Genomic DNA, 27,921 nt, shown 5'->3' on the forward strand with positions numbered 1-27,921 from the left:
TTCTTTATCCATTCATCTGTCAATGGACACTTAGGTTGTTTCCGTATCTTGGCTATTGTAAATAATACTGTAGTGAACATGGGGCTGCATATATCTTTTCAAGTTAGTGTTTTCTTTTTTGGATAAATACCTGGAAGCAGAATTGCTGCAATGTATGGTAGTCCTATTTTTAATTTTTGAGGAATCTCTGTGTTTTCCACGGTGGCTGCACCAATTTACAGTCCCACCAACAGTGTACAAGGGCTCCCTTTTCTCCACATCCTCTCCAACACTTGTTATCTTTTGTCATTTTAATAATAGTCATTTCTAATCTCTACCTTTTATTTTAGTATTAAGATCATTTCCTTAATGTGATTATTTATTTGGTTGGATTTAAATCTACATCTTGCTATTTGTTTTTTGTCTTACCTGTTCTTTGTTCTCTTTTTACTCTTTTTCTACCATCTTTTGTTGGAGAATTTATGATTCCATTTTATTTCTACCTTTGGCTTATAAACTCTACCTCTTTATTTTGTTTTGTTGTATGTGTGACAGCATTAGCATTTACAGTATACATCTTTAAATTACCACAGTCTACCTTCAAATACTATTTCACTTCATCTATATCATAAAAATCTTATAACTTCCATTCCTCTCTTCTGTCTTTTCTATTGTTGTCCTATACTTTTTTTTTTTTTTAAGTAGGTTTCATGCCTAGTGCAGAGCTCAGTGCAGGGCCTGAACTCAGAATCCCGAGATCAAGACCTGAGCTGAGATCAAGAGTTAGATGCTCAACTGACTGAACCACTCGGGCACCCCTATTATTGTCCTACACCATATTTCCACATATGCTATAAACCATAATGTATTATAAATAATCAATTTTGTATAAATAGATTTAAAATGAGAATTAGTGTATTTTGTATTTATCCACATATTTGATATTTCCGTACCTCTTTATTCTTTATATTTATCCCAGTGCAGGTCTGTTGATAATGAATTATTTCAGCTGTCTTAGTCTGAAAAACTCTTTAATTTCCTTTTGTTTTTGGAATATTTTTTGTTTTGCTTTATATAGAATTGTAGGTTTACACTTTATAGTTCAGTACTTTAAAAATCTTTCTCCATTATCTTTTGGTGTGTTTGATTTATGGTGAAAAGTCTTCTGTTATTTTTATGTCACCTCTGGATGCTTTTTTTTTTTTATTTTTTAATTTATTTTTTAATTTTTTTTTAATTTTTTTTCAACGTTTTTTATTTATTTTGGGGACAGAGAGAGACAGAGCATGAACGGGGGAGGGGCAGAGAGAGAGGGAGACACAGAATCGGAAACAGGCTCCAGGCTCGAGCCATCAGCCCAGAGCCCGACGCGGGGCTCGAACTCACGGACCGCGAGATCGTGACCTGGCTGAAGTCGGACACTTAACCGCCTGCGCCACCCCAGGCGCCCCTCTGGATGCTTTTAAGACTTTTTTCTTTATCATTGGATTTCAAATTATATCATGATGTGTATTGGTGGTTTTCTTTTTTTCCATTTTTCTTCTTTTTGGGTTCTTTGAGTTTCTTGTATATATTCATATATCGTTTTATCAAAATTGGAAACATTTGGCCATATTTCTCCAAATATTTTTCCTGTTTCCCTCTTTCTCCTTTTTCTTAGTTTCTACATATATGTTAGACTCCTTGACATTGTTCCATGAGTTGTTTATTCTCTACTTTTTGTTTTTTTCTGTTTTCATTTTATTATTTTTATTTATTTTTAAAAATGTTTTATTTTTGAGAGAGAGAGACAGACAGACAGACAGACAGTTTGTGAGCTGGGGAGTGGCAGAGAGAGAGAGAGAGAGAGAGAGAGAGAGAGAGACATAGAATCCAAAGCAGGCTCCAGGCTCTGAGTTGTCAGCACAGAGCCTGATGCAGGGCTTGAAATCTACAAGCCATGAGATCATGACCTGAGCCAAAGTTGGATGCTTTATAGACTGAGCCACTCAGGCTCCCCAGTTGTTTTCATTTTAAATTGCAATGTCTTTCTTAATGTTCCCTGATCTTTTCTTCTGCTAGTGTCTGATGTCTATTAATACCATGTAGTATATTTTTCATTTTGGTTATTGTGCATCTCTATAAATTCCCTTTTATATTTTCTATTTCTGTCCTCATTTTGCTTATACTTTACCTTGTTGAAAATATGGGTTATGTTTATAATAGGCTATGTAACATCCTTTTCTGCTAATTCTATCATTTGTATTATTTTAGGGTCTGTTTCTGTTTATCTGTTTTTCTTCTGGTTGTAGATCATATTTTCCTGCTTCTTTGTATGCCTGATAATTTTTTACTGAAATGCAGACATTTTGAATTTTACATTGTTGGGTGCTGGATTTTGCTGTATTTTAAAATACATGTTCCATGATGCAGTTATGTTCCTTGAAATCACGTGGATCCCTCTGGGGCTTGCTTGTAAGTTATGTTAACAGGTCCAGGGCAGCCTTTAGTCTGGGGCTAATTTGGTCCTACTACTAAGGCAATACCCTTATGAGGACTCTACTTGATGTCCCATGTATTATGGAGCCTTTCCCACTCAGGTTGTTTGGAAGATGAACTAGCCCTGGGTAAGCTCTGAGGTGCTGATCTAGTTACTCCTTTATGGTGATTTATTCCTTGGTTTTAGTAGTTTCTTCACATGCATGCCCTGATTATTACTTAGCCAAATCTTTTTTTTTTAATATTTCTTTTATTGAGAGAGAGAAAGGGAAAGAGAGAGAGCAAGGGAGGGGCACAGAGAGAGGGAGACCCAGAATCCAAAGCAGGCTCCAGGCTCCGAGCTGTCAGCACAGAGTCTGTGCTGATCTCACAAACCATGAGATCATGACCTGAGCCAAAGCTGGATGCTTAACTGACTGAGCCACCCAGGCGCCCCTACTGAGCCAAAATCTTTAGGGCACTCTCTGCAGATGGCCAGAATGCATTCTTTCTCCTGTTTCCTCTCTCTGTCATCCCTCCCCACCCCCTCTGCTTCTATGCAGCAACCTCTTCATCAATATTTTGCCCTACAAATTGTAGTTACCTAGGCCTTGGTGAACTCTGAACTCAGTTTCAAGGATTTTTTCCCCTCTGCCTTTCCCCTTACCCCAGGTCTCGCCTTGAACTTAATTTACATCCTGTTATGGGAGTCTGAGATCTCATCACAGAAGTAGTCCTTCTCCAACTGCCTGATGCTTAGTTATTATAGGGATCTGGGGTTGCTTGATATTGTCTATAGGCTTCACTGAAGCTTCAGGAATGTGCTGGCATTACTAGCTTGACTGCAGTCAGCAGGGTTAAAAGAACAAATGGTCTGAAGTCACTGAGGGATTGAAACTATCAGATGACAGGAAGTAATTTACTTCTGGCTTTGGAACCCAGTATTGGATTTATTTTTCTGTCCTATTGATTTTCCTAGTTCGGTTTTACATGGATTGATGATGGATAGTGGAGGTGGGGGTGAACAAGGGAGCCAGCTCAAATGTAGGATTTTTCACAGGAAACCTTCCAAGTGAGTAATCCACTCACAGAAGATTGTGCATAAACAATATAGTACAGCTTGGCCTCTGTATATGTATTATTAAGTTCTTAGGAAGACCTGTCATTGCCACAGGCTGTAAAAATTCACTTTCAACCAATTTCCTGCCTAGGATTAAGTGGCTGCAGAATGGAAGTCAAATCCTCTTTGGAAAAGTACGTAATGATTTTGTCTACGTCCTCATTGATACATCTCACTCAGTGAAGAGCAAACTGGACTTGGTGAAGGACAAGATCATCCAGTTTATACAGGTTAGATGGAACTGTCAGGTTCATGGATTTGGGGGGCCTTTGTGTCATGAATGCTTCTTTAGCAGCCTTCATCTGCATTGGTTCTGCAAGGTGCACAGGTAAGGTCTGCACTCAGGCATCCACAGGGAAGCCACTTCAGATAAAAGCTCTCTTTTGCCAGTTAGAGATTCATCAGTTCTCCTTTGCAAGCAGACCCTTCCCGTGGCAGGGTCTTCTGTAACAGGTGGGATGCTAAGGGAGTTTCAGTGTCTATCGCTCCAGGTTTTCTCTATCCTGAAATCTGTGGTGTGCCCACATCTCCATCGTTTTCCAGATGCTCTTCGGCTTGGCATTTTTATTTTAATTTCCAGTGTTTATTAGGGGTGTTGCATGCATTGGCACCAGAACTGATGTATGGGAGGAGTGTAGGCTGATGGTTAGGAGCTTCCAATTCTTATTCTACCTGTGCTGTGACCCAAGGCAGACTGCTCTGAGTTGTGTGACCCAAGGCAGACTGCTTCCACTTCCTAACTCCTAGAATGGATATAGCGGTACTGTCACAAATGAGTAGTATTGATGTATTACCACAGGAAATAATTGTGGGGAGTGTTCACAAATACAAAATACAGGTTTTATTTCGATAAACCTCTACTGGAGAAATGTGGGTTGGTGGAAGGCAAATAAAAAGGTATGTAACCAAATGCTAGCCTTAACAAAAAGATGATGGCCAAAATGATGATGGCATTTGGGATTTCTTTTCTTTAAGCAGATTGCATTTAGTTTGTGTATGCAGTATACCATTAATGTCAGTATTAAAGACAACATTTAAGGTCATATTATATATAAACACACACATATATATATATATATATATATATATATATATATAAAATATATTCAGACATATATACATTTGTAAAAGCATAATATCCAAACTGTGTATAAATTTTGTTTAAATATTTTCTGAAAAGATTTTCTCTTTTGAATGTAATTTTTAGCTTCAAGATCTGAAAAGAGATTTCATAGTGATTAAAATTTATCAAACTGTGACCTAGCCTAACCTTTTCTTACATCTGAGTGGTGTTTTGGTTAAATAATAATTTTCTCTTACAGGAGCAGCTGAAATATAAAAGGAAATTCAATTTTGTACAGTTTGATGCTCAAGCAGTTGCTTGGCGGGAAAAACTTGTTGAAATCAATGAAGATAGTTTGAAAGGGGCTCAGTCCTGGATTAGAAATATCAAGGTAAGAAAGATGGAGACTGTGTCTGGGAGAAGAAGCCTGACTTGATCACCTGCTGAGTTAATTCATGCCATGGAAATTCTTGAGAAAAGGGTTCTGAGCCCTGAGACAGCAGGGTTTTCACACAGACACTCATTTTGTGTACAATGGTCACATGAATCCAAGCTCATGAGTCACTGTCTTAACATTTAGATAAGCTTCTGTTCACAGCACACCATTTTCAGATATGCCCTTGGCTCTGATCTCACCCCTTTATGAAGACAAATGTCAAAATTTAATTTTTTTTGTACTCAAACATTCAGATTTGATCCTCCTGAAACCTCATTATTGTTTCAAATGATATATTGCAGCTATTTTTAACAGTTGACTTTGTTCAAAAGTAATGAACTGGTGGGTGGAAGCACACAGTACAGTGTGACTGGTTAAGACTGAAAGCAAGGAGGGAGAGAGTGGCGGAGGATACAGTGAGAAAGGGAAATCATTTCTTCAGGACTGCCTTTCATTGGAGAACTGCTCTTGGCACTTAGACTACTGGGAAGGAATTTCCTTTCCTTGAATTTTCTCTTATCATGAACTTACCTTCCTTTTTAAAAAAAGGTCTTTTTCCAGAACCACAAACATTCCAGATAGTTGAGATACACTAAAATTGAAACTTGGGGCGCCTGGGTGGCGCAGTCGGTTAAGCGTCCGACTTCAGCCAGGTCACGATCTTGCGGTCCGTGAGTTCGAGCCCCGTGTCAGGCTCTGGGCTGATGGCTCAGAGCCTGGAGCCTGTTTCCGATTCTGTGTCTCCCTCTCTCTCTCTGCCCCTCCCCCGCTCATGCTTTGTCTCTCTCTGTCCCAAAAATAAATAAACGTTGAAAAAAAAAATTAAAAAAAAAAAATAAAATTGAAACTAAGGGCTCTTCTCAAAAAGTGAAATGTAGATCATAAACATCTTTAAATAGTTCAGTGCCTGAGTGTCCCAGATTTGACAGGAAGCCACAAATGGACATTAGCAGAGCTCCTTGAATATCGGGACATACCAGATATGCTGTCATTGGGATATACCAGAGTTCCGTTAGGATTGATTCTTTAAAAATGGGAGAAGGAAGAAATATGTTCTGTAAGAAATTATGATGCCTTAAGATCTTGATCTAACTGGCTATCTTATGCTGGGAAAGAATATTCAGCTCACACCCAACTTGATAAATTTCCAGGATTAGCCATTGAAGTTACTTGGGATACATGTTGCCTCCTTTTATGGACTATAGGTGATTGTTAACTCAGAGCCCATTTATTTAGAGTTGGTCATAACAGATATCATATATGCAGTCTCATTAGATTAAAACACTAACAGGTGCTGCTTTTTATAGAAATCACTAATGAATAGAACCAACTACCTGAATGGCTAAAAATATAACTAAAATAATTATTTGTAAAGTATAATTCTGTTATCTTCAAAAATCTTCATCGAGGCTCCCTTGCTTGCTGAATGTGCAAAATTTATTTTCAGGAAAACCATTTCTCTATATTCTTTTGACTGGTCGGCTCAGGAATCAACCCAATAAATTCAGGATACCACTAGAGCTTCTGAAACTGCCTTGTGCTGGTGTTGGAGCAGTAGTTCCCCAGACAGGCCTAACCAGTCCTGAGGTCAGAGGAGCATAAGCTGGGGCTGAGTCTGCCCAGTAGTTGGGGGTGGGGGTCTGGCCCAAGGCTGGGGGAAGCAAGGAGGGAGCAGGTGCAGAAGAGGCACCAACTTCTGACCATCTTTCCCATGATTCCCAGTCTGGCTTTCTCCTAGCTTTTCTACCATCTTTGCAACAATCCCTGAACAGTGGGATTGTCAACAAGACTATTGAGATAGGGCCTAGAGAGAAGAGTTGTACTGTTTACCATCTGAGCTATATTTCTGCTGCCCAAATGTTGAAGCAGTTTTTTGGTGTTTTTTTTTTTTAACTTTTTAATTTGAAATCATTTTGGACTTATGAAAGAGTTGCACAGATAGTACAGAGGGTGCCTGTAATACCCTTTAGTTAGTTTCCCCTAATGTTAACATCTGACGTAAACATAGTTTAATTGTCAAAACTAAGAAAATCACAGGGGTGCCTGGCTGGCTGAGTTGGTAGAGTATGTGACTCTTGACCTTGGGGTCCTGAGTTTGAGCCCCCTTTAGGCTTAGAGCCATTTTTTAAATGTTTATTTATTTATTTTTGAGAGAGAGAGAGAGAGCACAAGCAAGGGAGGGGCAGCGAAACAGGTAGACACAGAATCCAAAGCAGGCTGCAGGCTCTAAGTTGTGAACTATGCTGACAACTTAGAGCCTGACACGGGGCTCAAACCCATGAACCACGAGATCATGACCTGAGCCAAAGTCAGACCCTCAACCAACTGAGCCACCCAGGTGTCCTGACTTAGAGCCTACTTAAAGTAAATAAATACAGAAAGAAAGAAAGAAAGAAAATCTATTTAAAGCAAAACAAAACCAAAAACTAAGAAAATGACAATGCCATTATTAACTATATTACAGACTTCATTCAGGGTTCATTAGTCTTTCTACTGGTATTCCTGTTCTGTTCCAAGATCCAATCCAGGGTCCCATATTGCATTTATTTCTTAAAAGTTTTATTTATTTATTTATTTATTATTGAAATATAGTTGACATACAGTTTTATATTAGTTTCAGGTGTAAAATATAGTGATTTGACAATTCTCTACATTACTGAGTGCTCCACACAATAAGAATAGTCACCACCTGTCACCATACAATACCATTACAGTATTATTGACTATATTCCCTCTGCTGTATTTTTCATCCCCATGACTTAATTATTTGATACCTGGTAGTTTGTACTTCTTAATCCTGTTCACCTGTTTCACCTGTGCCCCCACATTACGGTTATAGTTGCAATGTCTTCTCAGTCTCTTCCAGTCTGTAACACATCCTCAGTGATGCCTTGTCTTTCATGACCTTTTGATCATGTGTTTTGCAGAATGTCCTTCAATCTGGTTTCATCTGATGTTTTCTGATGGTTAGATTGGGGTTAGAATACTGCAGAGGTGATGTGTCCTTCTCAGTGCATCATGTTGAGCAGTACATTGTGGTGATACACCTTACTACTAGTGGTGTTAACTTTGATCTCTTGGGTAAGGTGGCATCTGATAGGTTTCTCCCCTGTAAAACTACTTTTTTTTTCTTTTTATAGATAATACATGTTTTGGAGGAGATAACTTTGAGGCTATGCACATATCCTTTGTGTCTTGAACTTCTACCCACTAATTTTAGCACTCAGTGGTGGATCTTCTCTATAGCACTTATTAATGTGCTGTTCTAATGGTGACTTTCTATTCCCTCTATTCCTTTTACATTTATGTGTTGGAATTCTGTAATGAAGAACTTCCCCTTTCCCCCTCTTATTTATTCATTCAATCATATATTTATTTCATTATGGACTCATGGATATTTATTTACTGTTTCAGTAATAATTCAATACTATTGTTATTTATTTTGTTACCAAGCTTGTTCCCACTCTGGCCATTGGGAACTCTTTCAGGTTGCCCCCTGTGTTCTTCACATATGCATCTATCTTTTTTTTTTCCTTGAATACTTGTTTATTTTCTGGCACTATAGATATTTCATGATCATCTTATATTTTCCCACCTCAGTCCTGGAGTTTACCACTTTTCCAAGGAACCCTTGTTTCTTTTATTAGAAAGTGGTATTTGAAAACCAAAATCTGGGCACTTAGGTATGCTTATTGCTGCTACTGGACTCACTGCTTCTAGGCTCTCTCAGTGGACAGAGATGGGAAATATATGTATAATAGCCCATCAATCCATAAACGTCTATATTCCTGTATCTATTTATCTATATTTTCATTAAAAAAGGAAAATAAGGGACGCCTGTGTGGCTTAGTTGGTTAAGTATCTGACTCTTGATATCGGCCAAGGTCATGATTTAATGGTCATGGGATTGAGCCCTGTGTTGGGCTCCGTGCTGAGTGTGGAGCCTACTTGGAATTCTCTCTCTCCCTTTTTCTCTGTCCTTCCCCCGCTCACACACATTCTTGTATACGTACTCTTTCTCTCAAAAGTAAATATATAAATGTAAAAAGATAAATAAAACCATGAGTTCATGCTAATAACTCTACTCCAATTCAGAGCCTCAGAAATTATTTGTAAAGAATGTATTTGCTTATTTTAACTTCTTTGACCACTAAAAACCTGGTTTTCGTTATCTGTAATGAGTTAGTTATTTGCTAAACCCTGGTATACATAAAGTTTCAGAATTTCTAACCCATACTCTGAGAAAAACACTTATCAGCTGGGGTACAGTGTTTACACATAGTTCTTTCTCTCTTTAGCCTTACACTATCCAGTCAAAAAACTGTTTCCTAAAGTTCTTAAAGTCAGGTACTTTTTTACTCAACTACCTCAGTGTGATTATATCATTCATTATTAATATGTTGACTTCCTCCCTCATCCTAATTGAATTATATTTTAATTTGCACACAGCAAAAGCACTCTTTTTGGTGTTTAGATCTATGGATTTTGACAAATGTAGAGAGTCATGTATTTATACCTCTCTGACTGAAGGACTGGTGAAGGGTAGGCCCACCAAAGATCTAGTGGGACTCCCCAAACTCCACAACCCAGACCCTGACACGTAGTCTAGTTCATTGGAAGCAGTGGCAAGAGTAAAGCCATGACTGTCTCAGTCCCTGCCTTACAACTCAGATCCTGTCAAGTGGTCCGGTCTTCCAGCAGCAGCAAGAGCAGCAGAAATCCAGCTGCCCAGTTGCACAACCCAAGTCTGGCAGGCAGTCTGATCCACCAGAAACAATGGCAGCAGTAAAGTCCTCAGCCACCCCAGCTTCTATGTCACAACATTGTGGCATGTATGAGCAGTCTGATCTTTGGCAGCAGTGACAGCAGCAATATCCAGACTATCTTAGAGTGTACTCCACACGTGGGGTACTGGCAGGGGGTCCTATACAACTGCTGCAGTGGCAGCAGCAAAGTCCTGGGCATTTCTAAAACCAGGTCACCTGTAGATGGTGTGACCAGCCAACAACAGCAGAGTCCCTGACTGTCCCAGCTTCACAACTGGGGCACCAATGAGAAGTCTAATCTTCCAACAACAGCAAAGGTGAATAAAGCCTTGTGTCTTCTTGCTCTCAATTCAGTGGCATAAGTAGAGCCAGGTTCAGCAGCTTCTGCTCCTATACCCCAGAAGGTCACCTAGCACCAATAGGCAGCCCCAAAACATGGCTTTTCTGGGCTTCCCACAGACAGCACCAAATAGGAACTGAGTGGGAGACCCAGCAGCGCAAGAGGAACAAAGCAGACCAGAGTAGGATTGCATAGAGTAGAAAATTAAATTGTCATTGGAACTAAAGCCCAAAAAGGTAGGCTAAAATAAATATACTAAACCTGAACAGGGTGACTGCCTGCTAAATAACATTTAAATGGGAATAGTCTCCTAACATAGTGACCAAATTGTCCAGGACATAAAAATCACTTGTCATACCATGATCCAAGAAATCCACATTTCAATGAGAAGAGCAAACCACTGATGCCAGTACCAACAGAGCCTCGGAGATCTCTGGGACAGTAAAAAAGATGTAATATTCATGCCATCATAATTCTGGAAAGGATAGGTGAGTGTGGGACTGAAAATGTATTTAAAAAAAGCAATAGCTAAAAACTCCCCAAATTTGGTGAAAAACATAAAAACTACAATTCAAGAACCTAAGCAAACCCCAGACAGGGTAAAACCAAAGAAATCCATACCACAATACATTATATTTAATCTTCTGAAAAGTAAAGACAAAGAAAAATCCTAAAAACAGCCTAAGAGAAATAATGCATAAGCTATAAAGGAATACAAATTCAAACGGCAGCAGTTTCTCATCTGAAACTATGGGACCAGAGGGAGGTGGCACATTTTTCAAGTGCTGAAAGAAAAGAACTGTAAGCCATGAATCGTCTATCTGGTGAAAATATCCTCCAGGGTTGAAGGAGAAGGAAAATGAAGAGAATTTATTGCTGGGAGACCTACCTTTAAAGAATGGCTACTGGAAACTCTCCAAATAGGAAGAAAGTTTGGACCTTCAGAAATGAAGGAAGAACAGTGGAATGGGTGAATATAGAAGTAAACATAGGAGAGAATCTGTAACCTCATGAGTTTCTTTACTCATGTTTTATGGTGCAAGCAAAAGTTTAACACCATCTATATATATAATGAATATAGAGGAAATACTTCAGACAATTATATTTTTTAAATGGCTACAGTAAAGGGACCTAAATGGAAGAATAATTTTTACACTTAATTTGAAGTGGTAAATTATCAGTATCATTAGACTGTGATTAGTTACACATATGCTTAAGAAAATACCTAGAGCAACCATGAAGAAAACTACATAAGACAATACACTCAAAAATATTACAAATAATCAGAATAGAACATTAAAAATTTTCAAATAATCCACAGCAAGGCAAGGAAAAGATAAATGAGAAACAGGAAATACACAAAAAAACAAAAATGGGAAGCTTAATTAAATGTCAGCAATTACATGTAAATGGTCTAAATATACCAATTACATGACAGATATTAGAGAGTAGACAAAAACATGATCCAACTCTATGTGGTCTGTAAGAAACTTACTTCAAAAATAACAACATAGGTTGAAAGTAAAAGGATGGAAAAGATATATAAACACTAATTTTTTTTACTCTGGAGTAACTATGTTAATATCACATAAAGTAGACTTTAAAGCAAAGAGAATTGCAAGAGGCTTAACATGATAATAAAAAGATCAATCCAATGAGAAGATAACAATTCTACCTACACTTGTGGTGAGTATAACATATAAACTTGTCCAATCATTATGTTGTACACCTGAAGCTAATGTAACATTGTGCGTCACCTATAATTTACAAAAAAAGATAAGAATCCTAAATGTGTATGCACCAAACAACAAAGCTTCAAAATACATGGAACAAAATCTGATGGAGTCAAAAGGAATAATGGACAAATCAGCAATTATAGTTGGGGCCTTCAGTACCCCCAGTCTTAGCAGTTGATAGCACTACTAAAGAGTCAGCAAGGATTTGAAAGAACTGAACAATACCTTCAACTAACCATATCTAATTAACATTTATAGAATGCTCCACCCAACAACAGAATACATATTCTTTTCAAACAAACATCGGACATTCACGTAAAGAGACATATCTTGAGTCATAAAACAACCCTTAGAAAATTTAAAAGAATTGATATCACAGAGTATGAAGTCATACAGATGTCTCCTGACCATAGTGGTATCAAACTAGAAATCAATAACAGAAAGACAACATGAAAATCTCAGGACACTTGGGAATTAAAGAATAGGCTTTAAATAATTCACAGATCAGAAAGAATGCCACAAAGAAAATTTAAAATCTCATAGAATTTAATGAAAATTAAGCAAAACGTGAAAATTTGGGGGGATGAAGCTAACACAGTGCTGGGAAGGAAGTTAATGCACTAAAAGCCTACATTACAAAAGAGGGAATGATTTCAAGTCAATGATCTTCTTATATCAAGAACCTCTGGTCAGTCTTTTCAAGGATGTTTATATAGCAAACTGCCTGAGAAATTAGAGATAGTGTCTCCTTTCAGGGCAGAAGGTGACGTGTTGATTATCCAGTATAAAGATAATATCTAACTCCAGAGCAAAGGACAAGCATGCTTACAGTCCATTATAGGATATACAGTTTCCTAAGTTCAGGGTCCCTCTCCTTTAACACAATCTACTGTGTGTGCAAGTGTCACTTAGCCTTCTTCACATCACTCTATGGGAATTGGAACTCAGGAAACTGGTGCCAAAAACTGACATTCTGGCTACTGCTATTGCTGTGAGTAGTAAAGTCCTTCGTCAGTGACCCAAGAGTCTTGAATCTTCTGCCAGCATCCATGTTAGTCTGCAAGTAAGGGAAAAGTGCAGACCTTTCACAGTTCTTGATGTATATTCACTCAAAAACCTGTAAGCAAACGTTTGTAACAGCTTTATTTATAAACACCCAAAATGGGAAATGGCGCAGATATCCTTCAATAGGAAAACAATGGATAAACAATTTTACATCCATACATTGATATACTAGTCATCAATAAAAAGGAACAAACTCTTGATTCATGAAATAACTTGGGTAAATCTTAAATACATTTTGGGAAGTGAAAGAGGCTCAACCCAGGAGGCTACATACTATGGGGAGGAGGTAGAGGTTGGAGTCCAGCTTCCCCACTTGAACTCGGAGGGGTGCAGCATCTCATTACTGCTGGGTGGGTGTGAGCACTGTTGGGCGGGGAGGGCTTGTTACACTTGGTAAGGATGAGAGTCTTGGCTCACTACTTGGCTTTCTCTGCCACAACCCTGGTAGAAGTATCGGGGCACTTTATTCATTTATCTGACTTGACCTTCTTGGGTCCATGGGTTCATGTCTGTCTTGTTTTAGGACAACTCTCAGCCATTCCTTTCTTCAAATATTTCTCCTATCCTGTTTCCTTTCTTGTGTTTCCAATTATGCACATGTCAGAATGTTTGATACCATCCCACAGCCCTTTGATGCTCATTTCTGTTTTGATTTTACTCTTTGTATTCATCTGCATTACTGTATTTTTGACTTTTAGTGTTTCCATTCAACTGTTTCTTAAGGTTTCCATCCCTCTGCTGAAATTACCCATCTGGTCTTTAGTGTTGTTCACCTTTGCCATTAGAAGTTTTAGAGTATTAATCACAGTTATTTTAAATTTTCTTTCAAATAGTTTCAACATCTGTGTCATATCTGAGTTTGTTTCTGAGGAGTGTTTTTGTCTCTTGGTAATATGTTGTTTATTTCTTTTTAGTATGCTTTTTTTTTGTTTTGTTAAAAGCTGGACTTCACATGTAGTATATAGAGACTGAGATAAATATTATTTATGTCTGGAAATGAGCATACCTTTCTTTTTGAGGCAGAGGGGTAAAATTAATCCGGAGTTGGGCTAGGTTTGAGGTTTGTTACCATTACCATGTGCACCAGGCCCCTCACATTTTTGTAGTACTTGGGGTTAGGGTGGGGGATGATATGCTAGAGACTTGTTTGTCAGTGTCTGCTCCACCCTGTGATTTTGATTTTCCCTTCATACTGGGCCTCACACTGTAACTCTCTTACCAGTTCCTTGCCAGTCAGTGTTGGTAGGGGAACGTAGGGTGGGTGTTCTCTGAATGAGCCTTACTCTTAGGCAGGCTGGTGTCCCAGAGTCACTCCCTAGAGTGTGTTTTTCTCAGTAGTTCTGAGCCCAGAACCTAGCCCTGTTCCTTTTCCAGGAGTGGAGGGTTTGGAGAACTTCCCCCAGCTCTCCTGGATTTTCGCCAGTACCCTAAGGGTAACTCTGTTTGTTGCCCTTCCTCCCCGCCCCCCACCACATACACAGATACATACACACACACATTAGGGCTTTTGTTCCGAGGGTGAGATGGAGGAGAAGGGCCCCTGTGTCACTGTTCTCCCCCAGTTCTGCACCATGTGGGAGACTTTCTTGAGCACCCTGTGGGCTTTGTGGTGAAAAAGCCTCCAAGAGAGTGCAGATTCCCCTATATTTGTGGCCTGTGGACCTTTACCTTCTCACCAGTATATACCTGGCTAACCTCTACCAGTTCACCAGTCACCCCAACCAACCTCTTCTTACTAGTGTCTGCCGCATCTCACCCCAGAAGCCAGTGCTTGCATCTCGCCAGTCTCTGCACATGCCTGTCTGTCCTCACGTTTGGGGCAAGTCGATTGCCCTGTGACCTAAGCACTCTAATGAGCCTAACAAAAGGCATTTACTTGCTGTTTGTCTGGCTCCTTTTTGTTACAAGGCTGGCAGTGGCATTCTTTCCAGTGCTCTACATCCTTGGGCAGAAACTGCAGGGGTTTCAAAAACTTAACAGTTTCTTTGCTGTACCCCAGATTGCTGATGTTAACACACTCATGTTTGAATAAATCCTGGTTTGCCCTGCCAGGCTTATATTCAGACTGTATGTTTAAGCTGTGTTGACAGCCGAATGAACAGTAACTGAGTTAGTTACACAAAGATAAAGTTGGGTTAAGAACTCTGTCGTCAGGACAGGAAATCCATAGTCCTGGCTTCTAGCTGTCCTGGAATTGTCTGGATAGAGGCTTTTATAGAACACCCAGGGATTTGGCTCCTTGGAATTCCTGGGCTTAAATTATTATCTCAATATAATTTTATCTTTTATTTTGCAAGTACTTTTCTATCTTTTTTTGGAAGCAGAAAATAACTTGTTTGTGAGATCTGTTTTGAGACTCAAGTATGTGCTTGGTATCTTTCTCTCTCTCTCTCTGTTATAGATTGGAAGTTCCACAAACACCCTAAATGCTCTGCAAATTGCTTTCGCTGATGAAGAAACACAAGTAATCTACCTTTTGACAGATGGGAGACCTGATCAGGTACTTACCAAAGTTGGGGATACAGACAGATTCACCGGTACCCTTTGAATGCTGAGAATGAGTTTGAGGGACTTTTATAACTGCCATTGAAAAGCTGTTGAGAGATGGTTCCTTGGCTTAGGGACCCAGAACTGAGGTGAGAAAATACACTGAGGAATTCTTTTGTCTGCTGAAATGCAGAGGAGAATTTATGTGACAGCAAATGTTGTCTGGTTAATGCACCACACACCCACAGGCCTGGAGACCAAACCCATGAAAGGAGATATCCACCTTCCACTGAGGACTGGTTTATGTTTTATTACAAACTAAGAGTAAGGAGATTCTTTTTTATTTTTTTTTTCCTTCAGGGACTCCAAATCTAAACATGTCACTGCACAATGTCCTTGGTTTTACCCCTAATTTTAACTTAGTAATCACTTAAACAAAAGCATGCCTTTCTAGTGAAATGTTCTTTGTGTTGCTTAGCCTGACTGGAAAATATTTGAAAAGTTTTAGTGGAGTCTGTTCATCTTCTTTTGAGCTTTGTGAATGAAAGACTAATGCTCTGGGCATTAAATAAACATACGGATTTGCAGGCCAGTACAATGTAAATTAACCGCTGAAGTGAATTAGTATCAACTTGCATCCTTCATTGTGAGGTGTTTGCATGTGAAGAGTGCTAGGCAAATACTGTAAAATATCCTACATCAAATGGTCCAGGGCTTAAATAGTAAAGCAACTGGATTTTATCACAGCATTAGATTTATGGCAGAGAAGTTATATGTAAAGTGAAATTTTATTTTGAATGATTTTCCAATCAACTTCACTATGCTTTCTGTTTAAAAGCAATTGTGCTTTGCTTATGCTCCACGTGTGGTGCCAAGGTTTGAGGCTACAAAGATGAATAACATCTTACCCCTGCCTTAGGGGCACTTACACTTTGGAGGATGTGCTGGACATGTATGGTTAACTGTGATATGACACAGGGTGTGGGGTTGTTTGTGCTGTGAGGTGTCTGGGAGCTGAGTGATGAATTCTGCTGTACAAGATGGAGAGAAGGCTGGGAAAGAGTCCACTGAGGAGGGGGCATTTGAGCTCTGTCTGGAAAGAGGAGAAGTAATTTCCTTTTAAATTATTTTTTTTATGTTTATTGACTTTTGAGAGAGAGAGAGAGAGAGAGAGAGAGAGAGAGAGAGAGAGAGAGCGAGCGCTGGGTAGGGACAGAGAGAGAGGGAGACACAGAATCTGAAGCAGGCTCCAGGCTCTGAGCCGTCAGCACAGAGCCTGATGTGGGACTTAAACTCACAAACTGCGAGATCATGACCTGAGCAGAAGTCAGATGCTTAACGAACTGAGCCACCCAGACACCCCAGGAGAAGGAATTTTCTAAACAGAGATTATTGGTGTCTTGGGCAGAAGGAACAGAAGTGTGGAAGTATGTGGGCTACCCAGAGAAACAATCTGAGAGCAAGGGCAATGACAGAAGAGTGTCAGGGCTGAGGCTGGAAAGTTTGGTTGAGGAAGATTATGAAGGTCCTTGACGGCCACCTGGAAAGAATGAGTGGGTTTTACCACAGTAGGGGCTGTAGTGGGGCAGGTGGTCCCATTCACCTGTACTTCAGAAATATGCCTCAACAGTGGGAGGGAAAGACTAAATCTGGATGGGAGCTGGTGAGGGCCCACCTCAGGTAGGAAACAGAAGTGGGGAGGAGAGGACTCTCCTCAGAGATGAGATAATAGAAGTAGCATCAAAGGATGTGGGGACCAGTTTGGGAGCAGAGGAGGATGGAGTGAGGAGAAGATAACACCAAGAGAGAAAGGCATCATGATTACTGATATCTGGTTTATAATGATTATGTTAGTAACTGATTTAAATTTAAATTTAAAGAAGAAGCAAGCTTGGGAGTTGCTGATGGAGGAAGCTGAGTTTGAGCACCTGTAGTCCATGGATGTCCAGAAGCCTCTAAAAATATGGGGCTGGTGTTTGAAGAATATGGGGCTTGAGATTCTGATTTGAAAGTTATCTGGACAAGGGGTCTTTTCTTTTTTAATAAACTCTTGCTGATTTTACTCTTTGCGCTATAGGCAATTTAGAAAATATAGATAAGCATATAAGCATAAAAAAGAAAATTTAACTCAGTCATAATTCAATTTTGTTTTGCTTTGTTTCATCTAATATATGCATTTTTTGGCAAGTCATGAGAAATTCTTCCAAAACATCATTCACAATGACTCCATCATATTCCATTATATAAATAAATTTAATATAACTTCTACCTTGGAAATTAATTTTGTTTATTTCATTTTGAATAGTAATGAGTGTAGTGTAATAGTATACCATTCACATGGTATTACAAAGGTATACAAAGATATACCTAGTTACAAAGGTGTAAAGGGCATGCAGAGAAAATTCTCCTTCCTACCTCCTGTTCACTAGCTAAGAGGCAATGTATGTTACCAATTTCTTGTATCTTCTTTCAGGGATTGTTATGCAAGCAGAAGTGTATTTATATATACTCTCTTTCATAAATATATAAATGATAGTGTATTCTGCACCTTTATGTAAAACAATATACCTTGGAAATTGCTTACTATCATTTCATAAACAGCTTCCTCATTTTTTATAGGTGCCTAGTATTCCATCACATGACTAAGTTATTTAGCCATGTGTCCTGGAGATGGACATTGAAGTTGTTTTCAGTCTATTTTATTATTATATTATTCAGTGCTTCTGTTATACACGATGCTGCAAAAGTAACTATTCGCATGTGTTTTGCAGATGTATAGCTATAGCATAAATTCTGAACAGTAGACTCAGTACAAAGGTATATGTTTTGATAGATACTTCCAAATATCCCCCAGAGAGGATGGACCAAGTAACACTCCTGCTAAAAGCATATTGGGAAGGATTCTTGTCCTATGGTCCACCATGTTGGGAAGGATTCTTGACCTACAGTCTATCATTACTTCTGAGAGTCTGGAATCTTCCGAGAGTATATGCAGAATGTCCTTGTACATTTCTCTGGGGAGAAGATCTCTCGGTTTCATCAGAGGGTCTGTGGACCACTTAAAGATGAAGGACTGGGGCGCCTGGGTGGTGCAGTCGGTTAAGCGTCTGACTTCAGCCAGGTCACGATCTTGCGGTCTGTGAGTTCGAGCCCCGCGTCAGGCTCTGGGCTGATGGCTCAGAGCCTGGAGCCTGCTTCCGATTCTGTGTCTCCCTCTCTCTCTGCCCCTCCCCCGTTCATGCTCTGTCTCTCTCTGTCCCAAAAATAAATAAACGTTGAAAAAAAAATTAAAAAAAAAAAAAGATGAAGGACTAAGGATATGGATGATAATTGGAATTAGAAATATACCGGCGACCCAAATAGTAATTTATAAACTCCTAGTTAGGCATTTTATGTTCATATCTGCATTTTCCTCACATGCAGTCTATTTCTCTTGCATTACCCCTCAGATTCTCTCAAAAAAGCAAACGAATATTTGATATTCATGTTCTGTGTAGAGGACATTAAGATGTATCACACAATCTCCATTTCTTTCTGAATTTTCACTGACTTTGTAGGACCTGAATATGTAAGGCCAATGCTATTATTCCCGATACTCAGCAGAATTTTCTGCTTGAAAGCATACACAGAGATGCTATTCAGGATTTAATTCCATAGATACCAACTTACTGCTTGTTTGTTAAATGTCTGGGGAAGAATTATACAGCAAGACAAGTCTTAAATTAACCAAGTGAAAAGAATTCTAGTAATATTCATCTTCATTAAAATGGAATTTATAGGTGTCCTTTGATGGGCATCTCTAGGTGCAAATGGACACTGCAGGGCCTCTGCCAGGAGCAGCCCAGCACATCTTTGGCCATTGTCATTTTGGGACTTCTTTGAAGTTAGGGACTTACCCTGGTAGGAATCAAGAAAATGGGAGTGAGGAACGCTTTTGCACCATTCCAAACAAAGAGAAATGAGTAAAGCCTAATATGAGGTATACCAGGGGTGGGGACATAGAGAAGGCACAGAGTGAGCCACCTGCACAGCCAAACCTCTTTCAGGCAGTTGGGAGAACTGATCCTTGCCTTTCTTACCACCCCAGTTGACATTTGTGGTGAAAGGGTCATCTGGCTACTGTGTAGACTCAGAGAAGAGAGAACTGGGGAGAGTCTCTCAGGCACACTGCTTGGCCTCATTTAGGGATTGAAGGGACCTCCATGGGGAACATATGAAGGAGTCTTGGGCTGTGAAAGGCTTCCTCAATGTCATGCAGGGGTTCCACATGGAAAGGCCCCGCTACTTTCTTAGACACAGAGCTGCTAGAATAAGTGTGTGGAAGGAGTCAGGGTCAGTCAGGCTGGTGTGCGTGAAAGGTTTACTTCCATGTTCTGAATCTTCTCTTCAGAGCTGTGAGAACATAAACTAGGGAAAGGAATCCTTGAGTGGGGTGCAGGCAGGAGGTCAGGAATGGCTGGTTTCCGTTGCAGGGATGGAGCTCCTTCTGCAGTCCAGGTGTGCCTGCACCCTCTGCCTAGCTCTCCCAACACCACACTGGGTCCAGTTTAGCAAACACTACCTGAGGCTGGGTGAAGGTGGGGGGTTCACGAGAATACACTAACAGACTTTCTCGTGCCTGCGCTCTCTTTAGCTGTATGGAATGACGGAAATAGCTTTGGAGCTAGAGAACAGGGTTCGAAGCTCATCCCCAGCACTGCCCATCTGAATGACCTTGGGCAAGTCCTCTACTGTGAATTTCCTCATCTGTGGCTTAGAACTAATACTCCCTATTCATGAGTAAATGAGATGATGTTCCCATGAATGCATTCCACAGATATTTACTGAGTACCTTTTATGTGCCAGGCATTGCTATCAGTCTAGAATACAGTGGTAAGCAAGATGAACCTGTCTTCAGTGAAATTTATGTTTTATAGGGAAATAGGCAATGGGCAAATAAATATATGAAAATGTCAGGTAGCATATGAAAAGCTGAAAATGCTACCCACAGTACCTGGCACCCACAATCAGTACTAAATCAATGTTAATTGCTTTCCCTTCCCAAATATATCAGCTATAAGTCAATACAGGAATAGTTCCTGGCTAAAACTCTACAAAATTAACAGAATTTAGGTCTAGCATATCCAGTCTGGTATCAGGGGTAGTGGCCAGGAGTCCCTGGTAAGAAACAAGGATAACGATAGCCCCACCTCAGAGGGTTGTAGGGAGGATGCAGGCAGAGAGCACAAGCAGAGCTCTTAGTGCTTGGTGTACAGTATGTACTCAGAGATGGAAGGTAGGCTGAAGGGAGGGGAAGCAGCAGAGAGGACTTTTCTCTGTGCTTGCAGTTGGCAAGAGGGATGAGGTCAGCTCGGTTAGGTTGCTGTTTGGTTAGGAAACCAGCTGATGGCCAGAGGGGAGAGGAGAGAAAAAAGGACGAGAGGTGGAGGTGGGCTCGTGGCCAGGGGCAGGCTCAATTGCTGCAGCCAGATCCAGAGACTGAGGCTGTGTGTAAGTGGTGGTTGGAATGAGGCCAGACCCTGGGGGACCACTTAACCAGTCACCTCCCTGGGTGGTGTGTGAGCTGCACAAGGCCAGCCATTGGTGCATCCCGAGTCCTCTCTCCCTTATCACTCTGCCTTTCCAGGGCTCATAAGATGAATATAGGAAGGGTTAAAGACCAAATGATAGGAACTAGAAGCAGAGAATAGAAACTGGCTGAAGGAGCCAGCAAGTTGGGTCAATCAAAGAGGGACTCCTGGCACTTGGAAACTCAGAGGAAGTGGGGACAGGACAATCAGAAGCAGTTTCTGAAGGTTCCTAGCTGGGCTGTGGTTGTGGTGGTGGAGAGATGACAGAGGAATTCATCAGTTCATCTTTTCTGAGAGCCAGATAATGTTAACATTACTTGACAGTCGATCCTTACCAAGAGACAGTTTTTTTTTTAGAGATATCTTTTTAACGTTTTTTATTTATTTTTGAGACAGAGAGAGACAGAGCATGAACAGAGGAGGGTCAGAGAGAGAGAGGGAGACACAGAATCTGAAACAGGCTGCAGGTTCTGAGCTGTCAGCACAGAGCCCGACGCGGGGCTTGAACTCACAAACCGCGAGATCATGACCTGAGCCAAAGTCGGACGCTTAACCGACTGAGCCACCCAGACGCCCCTAAGAGACAGTTTTATTGCAAATGAGGGGAACAAACAGTCTGGCATTGCTTCTAATACCAAAAATTAGCTTTGAATTTCAGTCCTACCATGTAAGAGCTTGATGACCCTAGGAAACAATCTTTCTGAGTCTCAGTTTCTCCTTTGTCTGTGGAGCCCATACCCATTGGGCCAATTAGGGTTGCATGTTACTGGGGAGAAAAGCAGAGGAGCAGACAAATGACTGTAACAATGGAGAGATTTATGTTCCTATGGATAAGAAACCCAGGGGTAGGTAGTCTAGATTCTATAGCTACTCACGGATGTCTCCAAGAAAACAGACTTCTTTTTATGTTTATTCTCTACCATCTTTGTTTATGATTTCCACCCTCATGGTTGTAAGATGGCTGCTCCATCTCTAGGGTGTGTCCATTTTCCAGGGGGTGCGGATGGAAAGGGGAAGGACATTAGGACATTAATGTTGTTGTTGTTCTTGTTGTTGATGTTGTTGTTGTTGTTGTTAAATCTTTGCCTTTTTACCAGAGAAAAGGAATCTTTCCCCTGGGACTTCCACCTGTATCTCAGTGGACAAAACTGGGTCACATGGCCCATTCTAGCTGCAAAAACATGTCAGAAGATGAATTTTTATGTGTATATGGTTGTTTGTTTGTTTGTTTTTTAACTGGGCACATTACTGTCATGAAAAGAAAACCAGGGCTCTGCCAGTAAAAAAAAGATGGGAGGAATTGATATTAGTAGACAACTATCCGTCTTTCCAGCACTGCCTCACAGGATGATTGTGAGGACTAACTGGCATGTTATGCTCCCAGCAGAGTGCCTAGCACGTACAAGGACCCTCAATAACCGTCTCTTCTTTCACTCTGTGGGAAACTCATTGACAATGGCCTTTCTGAGGCTGGAAATTGCTCTTTTGGAGTAGGTGCTTTGGAAGCCACCTTGAGATCCAGTGGCCTCACTCTCTAGAATCCCAATAGCAAGGATGTTTTACCCTGATACTTTCAGTGCTCTAAAATATAACCCAGAACTTTATTATTATTATTTTTAAATATGTTAAGTTTATTTATAGTTTGCTGTGTTTCTTTTTTTAAATTTTTTTAATGATTATTTATTTTTGAGAGAGAGAGAGAGCATGAGCAGGGGAGGGACAGAGAGAGAGGGAGACACCAAATTTGAAGCAGCTACAGGCTCTGAGCTATCAGCACAAAGCCCAACACGGGGCTCAAACTCATGGACTGTGAGATCATGACCTGAGCTGAAGTCAGACGCCCAACCGACTGAGCACCCAGACACCCCTGCCCAACACTCTAAAAGCATGAGCTTTAAGCTTAGGTGCACCTAAAATTGAGTGATTTAGTTAGTCACATCTTTCTTCCAAATTCTTTTCTCCACCAAATTGTGAGCCCTCAGAGGCAATGGCTGAGTCATTGGTCTTCATACTCTCACCACCTGGCATTGTTTGCTTTGTTTATTGAATTGACACCTTTCCAAGAAGCCACTCATCACTGTATAAGGAATTACTAGTTGAGAATCTCACTGTCTATAGCAAATACTAAGGACTTTCACATCTAATTTTTTCTTTCTTTTCCTCTCTTTCCATCTCCCTTTTTTCCCCTCAAAATGTATCATTTCAGCCACCTGAAATGGTTGTAGACCAAGTCAAAGTTTTTCAGAAAATTCCCATTTACACCATCTCCTTCAATTACAATGATGAGATTGCAAATGGATTTTTGAAAGAGCTTGCTTCTTTGACTGGAGGAGAGTTCCACCTTTATAATTTTGGCTGCAAGGATCTGTATCCTCCAGAGGCTATTCAGGTAAGAGCTTAATGAACTGAGAAGAGAGTGTTCACTCTGTACAGGCTGGAGGCCAATGGATGATACCTTAGTTGATAAAACTGCAACCACAAAGACAACTTAGTCAAGCAAATGAAATCACTTAACCATTTACTCCAAGATGTGGTCCAAGGACCATCTGAACTAAGGCATTTGTGAAAATGCAGATTTCCAGGGTCACACTTCAGAGCTACTAAATTAAACTCTAGGCATAGAGGCCCAGAAATCTTAATTAATATATTTTGTTTTTCTTCTAGGCTTTTTATTATGGAAAGTTTCAAACATACAGAAAAGTAGAAAAGTATATAGACCCCTGCCTCATGTACCCATCAGTCAGATTCAATAATTATCAACATTTTGCCAAATGTTAGGAATCTGTATTTTTTCTAAGTTTATTTTTGAGAAAGAGAGAGAGAGGGAGAGAGAGATTGAGAATCTCAAGGACACTCCGCACTGTCAGTGCAGAGCCCGACACAGGGCTTGAACCCGTGAACCATGAGATCATGACCTGAGCCAAAACCAAGAATCAGACACTTAACTGACTGAGTCACCCAGGCATCCCAGGAATCTGTATTTTTAACAAGCATCCCAAGGGGTCCCTACTTGGAACTTTGTTAACCTCTGCTGTTTATAGACATTTGTGGAAAACTTAAGAAAAATTCAGATCCTAGGAAGTCTCCTGACTTCTCAGACTGTATAACCATGTGACCATCTGATAAATCAATTCATTCTAATGGGCTGATGGGAGAAACTAAATAACATTCTATTCTCCAGTACTCCAGTCTTGGCCTGAGGATATGCATTTCAAGAATGCCCTTCTAGAGAATGTTTTTTATCTTATCGTCTCTCCTGCAGAGTCACTTTAAATCCAGGACAAGCCAGAGCAATGCTGACATTTGAATAAACTACTAGAGTCTGGGGAATGAATCATCTGAAAGGAGAAGGATCGGAGGGAACAATGAGCTCTCTGAGCTCACACAAGGCAGGGAATAGTGACTCCCTCCATCAGCTAGACTGGAAAACTTCATAATCCAATGGACATTGGGTAGAGTATAAAGAAGGATCTTGCCTCAGGAGTGTGAAAAACCAAATGCTGCTCCAGGTCTGCCTAGAAAATCTTCAAAATTCAGGACCCGAAAGGATCGATCTATTTCCAAGGAAGTTAACTGCATCCCTGAACAAACCCCAAGAATAATTATAAGAAAGCAAAAATATCCATGACCCAAGAAAGTAAAATTAACAGTTTCTGATATTAATTCAAATAGTACCAAGTATGTGAAAAAAGCAAGAAAATACAAGTCCATAAGGAGGAGAAAAAGCAAACACAAAAATTAAAACATGTGCATAACTGATGCAGATATTAGTGTTAGAGCATAAAAACAGTTATTGTAGCTCTATCTGATATATTCAAAAAGGGAGAGATGAAAAATACAATTAAGACACAATTAAAAATTTTAGAGATGTAAACTACAATGTATGAGGTAAAGAATACATGGGCTGAGAAGAACAGCAGGTCAGACATTGCAGAACAAAAGATTAGTAAACTGTAAGGCAGCAATAGAAACTACCCAAAATGTAACAGAAGAAAGAGAATTAAAACAATAAACAAAAACCTAGAAAACAGGGCATAAGTGAGCTGTGGGAAACTTCAAGTAGTCTAATAGATATGTAGTTGAAGCAATAGTGCCAGAAATTTTCCAAATTGGTTAAAAACTATAAAGCCACAGATCCATGAAACACAATGAATGCTAAGCACAAGAAATAGGAGGAAACTACACCAAATCATATCAGACTTAAACTTCTTAGAAGCAGTGACAAAGAGAAAATCTTAAAAGAATAGGGTGAAAGAAGCTGCATTATTTACAGAGGAACACAGATAAGGATGACAGCATATTTCTCATCAGAAACAATGCATGTGAAAAGACAGTGGAGTTATATTTTTAACGTACTGAAAGAAAAAAAAAGCTCAGTGTAGAATCTATAAACTGAAAATACCTCTCAAAAAGGAAAGTAGAATAAAGACTTCAAAGATATACAAAAACTGAAAAAATTTGTCACCATTAAACCTGCAGTAAAAGAAATGTTATAGGCAGTACTTTCGGCAGAAGAAAAACTATACCAGATGGATATACAGATCTACACTTAGGCCTGAAAAGCAAAGGATAACTGCATGGGTCGATAATTAAGACTTTTTTTTTTTTACTTCTTATTTAAATCTAATTATAAGATAAATTACCAGAGGGACTTCCAGTTCCAGCAGTAACGGTGTTGCCCCATTCCTTCCAGATCCTACATCTTATAGCTAAAAAAAAATCCTGGATATAACACAACAAATAAGCATAGGAATATTCTGAAAGGTGGAGAGAAGAAAATAGAATCCCTAGGGACCTCAGAACTTAAGGAATGACATGGAAGTAAGTCTTGGGGGATTTGTTAATGCCTCCCATATATCCCAGATAGGACACTACTGAACCCTCCAATCTGGAATCTCTAACAGGCACAGTCAAAAAAAAAAAAAAAAAACAAAAAAAACCCCACAAAAACTCCTCATTCTTCCGAGAAAAAGGTGACCTAAAACAGAAAACCTTTTTTGCAATACCTGCCATAGTCTAGTCATACACCAATGGAAAAACTTCACCCCTTCCCCTGAGATTTGAGCTGAACAGGGAGCTGATCTTCTGCAAACCCCTGGAAGCAAGTGATGGTGCTCTGATCCCTCTGCCAGGTGGCATTCGTAGAGCTGACCAGAGAGCTAATCCTGCATCCCCCACATGGTGGAAGCAGGCAATGCTCTGATCTCTCTGCCAGGGTAGTGTGAGTAGGGCTGAATGGAAAGCTTATTCTCCAAACCCTACTAGACAGAAGCAGGTGGTGTTCTAAATCCTGTGCTGGGGTAGTATCAGAGGAATGAGAGGAAGCTTATCGTCCAGTCAACAGTGCTCTGATTCTCCCATCATGGAGTCCAGTGGCAAGCTGGACTACCCCACCATGCAGCTCTAAGACTTAACAAGGTAGTGTGAGAACACTCTAGTCACTGCCGTGCTACACCACAGTCCTCATCTGAGTGGGACTCAGTGAGGAGATGAGCCTCCAAAAACACTCCTCATCAGTGAAAATGAAAAAGGAATTGTGATTTGGAGATAGGCAGCACTCCACTTTCCCCCTATCCCTGGTGCCAGTGAGGGTTGATAGGAGGCTGAGGCTCCATAACACCCAAAAGAATAAGCATAAATTAAATGTGAAAGAGGAGTAGCCCTCCTGTGGTCCTCCCTGAGTGGAGAACTGATCCTCCACCCCATCCAGTATCAACAAGACCAAAGGAGGCAGTGCTATGTGGAGCTCCCCAGTACTCTGACTCCCTACTCTTCGGGGCTCTCTCTGTGAACAAAGTAGAGATTGCCGTCCCACACAAAGATAGCTGAACTCCTGACACTGTGACAGCTTGCTTTGATGATAATAACTGGGAAAAAAAATCACCAGATACACAGTTGTGCCCAAATGAAAGTAAAATTTAGCCATGAGAGCCCCAAACATATAAAAAGTGTACTAGGAAAACAGGTTCCCTAGGATAAGTGGGTAGGACTAGCCAAAGAGACACAGCCACAAGTGGTCTGGTTTGGGAAGCCTTTTTCCCCAGAGACCTGAGATTCTTCTCTGCACAGAGACACCAGAATGTGTGCGGGAAAAACAGGCAAGAATGATCCAGCCAGAGCAAGTGGTCCATTCCAGGAAAACTCTTCCTATGGGACAGGGACCCTCCTACCCCACCCAGTGACACAGGACACCCTGGGGAGAGAGTAGAGGCACCAAAAAATACCTGGCAATGTGACTACAGGAAACTCCTTCTGCCGGCTTAGACAGCACCAGCAGGGACCAGCGGGAGCCCCAGTGACACCAAATTAATAAAGGAGACCAAAATAATATCAAAAAGGCTCTGAAAATTAAACTGCCATTGGAGCAGCAGCCCACAAAAGTAGGACAAAGTCCCACATGCTAAATTTAAACAGTTACTGTGAGCTAAAATAAAAGTTTTATTTAGAAATTTTTTTAAAGTTTATTTCTTTATTTTGAGAGAGAGAGAGAGCAAGTGGGGGGAGGGGCAGAGAGAGAGGGAGAAAGAGAGAATCCCCAGCAGGCTCCACACAGCCAACATAGAGCTCCATGTAGGGCTTGAATTCGCAAACTGTGAGATCATGACCTGAGCCAAAGTCAAGAGTCAGACGCTTAACTGACTGAGCCACCCAGGTGCCCCGAAAATAAAAATTCTTAAATAGGACCTAGAGTTTCATAACACAATATAGCCAGAATGTTCTGGATACAGTAAAAAGTCACTCATCATACCAAGAACCAAGAAAATCACAACTTGAATGAGAAAAGACCATCATATGATCCCAACACTGAGATAGATGAATCAGATGTTGGAATTACATGACAAGGATTTTAAAGAACCTATTATAAAAATGCTTCAACAATCAATTACAAGTTATCTAGAGAG

At 40.2% G+C, this 27,921-nt stretch overlaps 1 protein-coding gene across 1 annotated transcript in view; it reads left to right on the top strand.

Annotated features, from left to right (window-relative positions):
* The window catches only part of VWA3B (von Willebrand factor A domain containing 3B), a 201,453-nt gene that overhangs the window by 98,370 nt on the left and 75,162 nt on the right, over positions 1 to 27,921 (top strand). The window contains 4 exon segments of the mRNA XM_040453963.1: positions 3,648 to 3,786; positions 4,879 to 5,010; positions 15,364 to 15,462; positions 23,226 to 23,408. Of these exon segments, the coding sequence (XP_040309897.1) occupies positions 3,648 to 3,786; positions 4,879 to 5,010; positions 15,364 to 15,462; positions 23,226 to 23,408 (553 nt within the window).

This window comes from Herpailurus yagouaroundi, unplaced genomic scaffold, assembly GCF_014898765.1.
Source record: "Herpailurus yagouaroundi ecotype Mexico unplaced genomic scaffold, PumYag 210, whole genome shotgun sequence".
NCBI classification, from domain to species: Eukaryota; Metazoa; Chordata; class Mammalia; order Carnivora; family Felidae; genus Herpailurus; species Herpailurus yagouaroundi.